General features: G+C 45.2%; 1 protein-coding gene across 1 annotated transcript in view; it reads left to right on the forward strand.

Moving 5' to 3' along the window:
• The window catches only part of Dnah8 (dynein axonemal heavy chain 8), a 280498-nt gene extending 275207 nt beyond the window's left edge, over positions 1-5291 (forward strand). Inside the window, exons 90-91 of the mRNA XM_015487349.2 lie at positions 1417-1538; positions 4604-5291. Coding sequence (XP_015342835.2) covers positions 1417-1538; positions 4604-4891 — 410 coding nt within the window. The 3' untranslated portion in view covers positions 4892-5291. The remainder of the gene's footprint in view (positions 1-1416; positions 1539-4603) is intronic.
• The last annotated feature ends 709 nt before the right edge of the window (positions 5292-6000 follow it).

A 6000-nucleotide genomic window follows, 5' to 3' on the forward strand; every position in this document is an offset into this window, starting at 1 on the left:
CACAGAATCAAGGGCAAGCTCTGGCCTTGAAACATCAGGCCCCACATTTGTTCCAGCCTTCTCTGGCATCACGGCCTCCCATCCCCGGCCTCTCTGTGCATTTGTGGCTCCTCCCACTGCAATCATCCCTTCCGGTAAACTCCTGTGCATCCGTCCAGAGCCGCATTTGACTTCATCTTCTCAGTCTTCCTTGAGCTGTCCTGAGTTTGGCTCACACCTGTCCTGCCTCCCTCCACGCGCTCTCCAGGGCAAGTCCCTGGAGTGCAGGGTCCATGGATGGCCTCCCCGTCTTTGTGATCCTCACACGCAGAGTGGCGCCTGGCATACGTGACCCCACCGGAGAGCATCGACAAATGAAAGAAAGGCCACATGAGTGCCCCTCCACGTGTCTCATGTAGTAATGGGGAGAACTTGACTCCCTTCGTGGAAAAGGGCTGGAAACCTCGTCTTCCTTTCCATCTCTGAGAGGTCTTTTCTCAGTGCTTATTACACCTTGTAACTCCCCTTTTCCCCTTCAAACCCATCAGAACGTTATCACTTAACGTGTTAGTTTGGCTCTGAGTTCACTAATTCAATAGTAGCAGGGATGTGTATATCCCAACACTTTACTCACTGGAGAGCTCCATGATTTTCAATATTTATATGGAGACCAAAATATAACAGCTAGGTCACAGACACAACTTAAGGTTTTGAAGCCCATTTTGAAGTTTAGGTTATTTTTTTCTTTTTTTCTAACATCAAATGCCACGCTCCAAGAAAGACTGCTCTTATCAAATTGAGTGGCATGATCTGCAAATATTAAGTTTAAAGAAAGGCCACGGTATACAGAGCCACGTATTATCTTAAAATAACTGTATTATGAACATTAAAACATGTAGCTTTCCTTTCCGGTGTGATTGCTTTGTTTGATCGAATTGAAAGTCAGGTTTCCTATTTTGGCTTTATGCCTTATTTCCTTAGACTAAATGAAATTGTTCCATTATAGCAAATAGAAGCTTGATAATGGTTTGATTTGAGTTTAATTGGAATGCTGTTTCTCAGAATACTTTTAACATTCCGGTCACACATTCAATATTGTGTTTTCCAATACAGAGTATGAGCAAGGGCCAGGTGGGTTATGACCCTTAGAGGCCTTGAGCAGTTGGAATCTCAGGGGACTTTCAAACCAAGGCCTGGTCGGAGAAAGAAAGGGTGCTGTTCTCCTGCTCCCAGCTGACAGGAAAGATGTAGCTCATCACAGTCCCCATAGAAACAAAACCCTGGGAGAAATGGCCCCCTGGGGTTTGGTGTCAACTCCTCTTGGAACAGGAGTGCAGTTTGGAGATTGATCAGCAAGTAATGCTTAGCATTGCCTCTTGCTTGCTCCTAAAGTGGACTACATCAGGGCACCAGATTCTCTTCTTTTTTCTTCTTAAGGCTTCCTCACAGCAATGAGGCAAGAAGTGACCCGGGCTCACAAAGGCTGGGCACTGGACACCGTGACCATCCACAACGACGTTCTGCGGCAGACCAAGGAGGAGATCACAACACCCCCTGTGGTAGGTGCTGCAGGGACAATTCTGGGGCCAGGGATGAAAGTTCAAGTCCAGCTTAAGACTGCCCTTGAGTGCCCCATGAAGTCCATTTGCTTTGCAGCCAGGGCTGTTTCCATTGTAACCAGGAGGCCCTGATGCCGAAACCTCCTCCATCTGCTGGAGTGGAAGGTTAATGACAAGGTCTAGTGAGCCCTGGAACTCCCCAGGTGGCTTTTCTTTATAATTAAGGTTCTGTTTTGTGTTTGCTTAAAAGGGTTTTCTAGGGGCTGGGGCTGTGGCTCAGTGGCAGAGGACTTGCCTAGCATGTGTTGAGGCACTGGGTTCCATCCTTAGCACCAAATAAAAATAAAAGCAAACAAAATAAAGGCATGCTGTCCATCTATAAAAAAATTTTTTAAAAATAAATTTTCTAGACCTTTCCAGCTATTGCTAGGGCTGCTCACAAAACGCCCACCCCGGGGTCGGGGGTGGGGGGCAGAGTAGTGCTGAGGGCAGTAGAGACCAACTGGATTAGCAGGGTAGATCCAGTTCCAGCAGTGTCCCCTTATCTTTGGGACCTGGTTGCAAGACGCCTGGCTGGGGGAGGAGTAGGTGCTCATCTGAGATAAGCAGGTGCTGCCCAGAGCCACCACTCAGACACTGCTCTGCTCAATTAGCTTAAGCAAGTTCTTGGGCCTTTTTGAGCCTTGACTTCTTAATCTGTAAAATGAGTGTGATGGTTCAGCCTCACTGAGAGAAGTTGTGGGAATTTAAATGTGACCCTGTGGGCTTGGTGCCGGAGGCCCCCACCCCCATAGAGATTCAATAAATGTTATTTCCCTTTCTCTGGTTTTCATTTCCACATTTGTCCAATAAGGGGACTGGATCAGATGATTCCAACTTCTAAGTATTTGGCCATTTAATAACAAGAATCATCTTTCCTCCAGTTTCCAATAACATGTTCTTTATTTCTGACTGCGACCTCACCCCCAAACACCTCGAGCCTCTACATTTCCAACAACCTCCCTTCAGGGTAATTAGGTTCTTTCTATCACATGCCTCAGAAGATTCTTCCAGCTTTGACCCATTCATTTCTGCTTTTGCAGGTCTTTGTTACAGCGGAGCCCCTGCTTTCTGGTATCAAAATCTGTCTTAGTTTGCCAAGGCTGTCACAATAACATATCACAAACCAGGTGACAGAAAACAACAGAAATCTATTCCCTCACAGTTTAGAAAGCCAGAAACCTGAAATCAAGGTGTTGGTCATATTGGTTTTTTCTAGAAGAAGGCTTTGAGGGAGAATCTCTCTCCATACTCTCTCCAAGCTTCTGGTGGCTGGTTGAACAGCCTTGGTATTGGTTGGTTAGTAGATGCATCCTACCAGTCCCTGCCTCCAGTGTCACAGACCTTCTTCCCTTCTTCCCTTCTTCTCTTTAAGAGAAGATAGGATTTAAGGCCTGCCATAACCCACTATTTCCTTATCTAAACTAATTATATCTGCAAAATATGTATTCTGATCCAAATAATATAATGCAATCCAAATAATTGCATTCTGAGGTTGTAGATGGATGTGAATTTGGGGGTGACACTCTTTCATCTGTCACACCTTCTAACTATGACTTTATAAGGTCCTGAGATTGAAAGAACCTTAGAATGGGATACAATTTACTATAGGCTGGTTTCTACACTGCCCATGTAGATAATTATCAACTGTTAAGTTACCAGTGGTAATCACATAGCCTGGTTTTCTGTGACTGCCCATGATTTTGCTGTGTTTCTTTTTTCTTTTCTTTTCTTTTCTTTTTTTTTTTTTTGTGTGTGTGTGTATGGTTCAAAAAAATACGTTTCTGACCCACATGAGGGGATTCCAGAAAACACTTCACGACTAATCCCCTGGTACTTCATTATAATCCATATTTGCTTCTCAATACCCCATCTTCACTGGTAATGAAAAAAAGGTCACCATCTTCTACATAAATGTACATTATGAGCTTGCATGTTTATTGGAGGTCCCTGTGATTCCTTCCCAGTCTGTCTTTCTTTTTCTCTTTCTCTCTTTCTTTCTTTTTAGTGAATATATGTTCTGTGGCTCCCTGCTGCCTGCAGGTTAAAGTTCAGACCTTCATCTTAGCATTGAGCCTCTTCCCTGGCCAAGCCCTGACTCACAACCATTGACCCTTATGTTGAACAGAACGCTGGGGCTTCTCCACCCATCCTGCCTTTCTTTGTAGCATTGTCCCTGCCTGGGATGCCTGTCCTCTCTCCTCTGCCTTTGCAAGCGGAGCCCACCCTTCAGGGCCCATTTCAAGGCCATCCCTTCTACAAAGACCTCGGTAACCTTTCACCTCAGAAGTCCCTGCATTTGCTCTCAGAACTTTTCATCAGGCAGCTCCAGTAACAAATATGTGCAGGTCATTCCAGTTTTTTTCCAACAACAACTTCCTTTATGTATGTGTCTAGTCTTCCCGATTTAATAGTGAGAACCACGAGGGCAGGTCTGGGTGTGGGAGGGACACTGGGGAGGATGATCAGACTCTCCCATCTGGCCCCTTCACGGCCCCTGTCTGTACCACGCCCGGCCTCTGGGGGCGCTGTGATTGTCCGCTAGCCAGCCCTGGCTTCGCAATCTCGCTTCATTCTTGAAGATGAGGTTGAGCCTTGGGTTGGCTTGACCAGCCCAACTGAGATCCCAAGTGACACCAGCTCCAGATCGTGTTCCCCGCTCCCACTTTACAACGACTTAAGTAGGACCTTTTGGAGACTTACTTAGCTCCTTGTACAGGCCATTTGGCTTTTCAGTTGCCAGGCGACCGCCCCCCCACCAACACCGGCCCCACACCTGGCACCCCAGTAACCAGTAACAGGAATACTCCCACAGTGCCAGCCTCATCATATGCCGCAGAGGAAAATTGGGCCCAGTATTTCACTAATAGGATGTGCCCAGTGGTGCTTTCTTCATCTGGTAGCTTTTTAAGATTGGTGTATATTTTCTTTCCAAACTGATGACGTTTATTACACTAATGGATGCCCATCTTGCAGCACCTAATTTAAAAAAAAAAAATCTATTCCCTTATGCTTGACTCTTGCAGGAAGGTGTATATATTTATGGGCTCTACATGGACGGAGCATCCTGGGACAGACGGAATGGGAAGCTCACAGAATCCACCCCGAAGGTGCTCTTCATGCAGCTGCCGGTGCTCCACATCTTTGCTATTAACTCCACGGCCCCCAAGGACCCCAAGTTGTACGTGTGTCCTATTTACAAGAAACCGAGGCGAACGGACTTGACCTTCATCACTGTGGTGTATTTGCGTACTCTGTTGTCCCCGGATCACTGGATCCTGAGAGGGGTGGCCCTTTTGTGCGACATCAAATAAGTTGCTTTCCCACCTGCAGAGGGCACCAGGAACCGTGTGGAGGAAGGGGCCGTGCTAATTGAGAGAGTTGGCCATGTGTGTCTTTCCTTCCTGATAACTGCTTGATTCCTCTCTCTCTCAATTAAAAAGTCCATGTTCTTCCATTGCTTGAGTTTCTTCTCATATCAATATTCAAAAAGCGGATTCTGAATTCATGCTTTTTTATTCCAGGAAATCAAAGTCATTATAATTACTTTTTAAAGATAAAATCCTATCTTCGTGTTAGAATGCTTTGGAGGGTTTGAATTTTAAAAACCCAAGACGAAATGTTAATATCTTACATCCTAAAAGGAGCCTAGTAGATGAAAACTTTTCCCTACAGTAAAAACCATTTTTCCTCAGATGAAATTGACCTCTGTCTGGATTTGTGCTTGTGCTCTGGGCTCACCCTTATTCCGTGCTTGTTAAGTGGACCCAGGAGGGTCCCAGAGGTGCCCTTCCATAGTACAGCCAGGTGGTGTGAAATGGAAAATGGAAAACCCACTGGGATAGCTCCTCGTGTCATTTATTTTAATTTTACTTACTATTGTTTTATTTTATTTTATTTTTTTAGTGCCTCTTCAAGCTCAGGGAACTTTGACTCTGCAGTTCTCCCTCCCCACCCCAATTCTGCAGGAGATAATGAAACACATTTCTAGGCAGCAAATGGAGAAGGAAAAACAAACTCCATCAAATGAAATTAGGTTACATGCTGAATGTCTTAAAAAGCAGAGTCTTTAAAAAGTGAAGCTATTTCTTACTCTGTAGTTAGTCTGAAACTCAGTATGAACCTTTGTTTCCTGCTAAAGGAAATTGTCAATTGAACAAAACAGATGGGGTCCTATATTGAATGCTCATGCTGCTTCAGAATATTGAAAAGTGTCTCTACAGGTCTTCTCATCTGGAATCCTTTTTTGCCTGCCTCCAGCTAAAGTCACCAGCTCCATTCCCTGTGTTCTTCTGAAGGAGGGGAGTGTCCCAAGTTGCCTTGCTCTCTCTCATCCTCTGTCATCTTGATCACAGATGTGGATGGTAAACACAATGAGATGGTCTGGCAATAGCCCCGGTGAGATGTCCAGGGAAGACCCTAA

This window comes from Marmota marmota, unplaced genomic scaffold (genome assembly GCF_001458135.2).
Source record: "Marmota marmota marmota unplaced genomic scaffold, marMar, whole genome shotgun sequence".
NCBI classification, from domain to species: domain Eukaryota; kingdom Metazoa; phylum Chordata; class Mammalia; order Rodentia; family Sciuridae; genus Marmota; species Marmota marmota.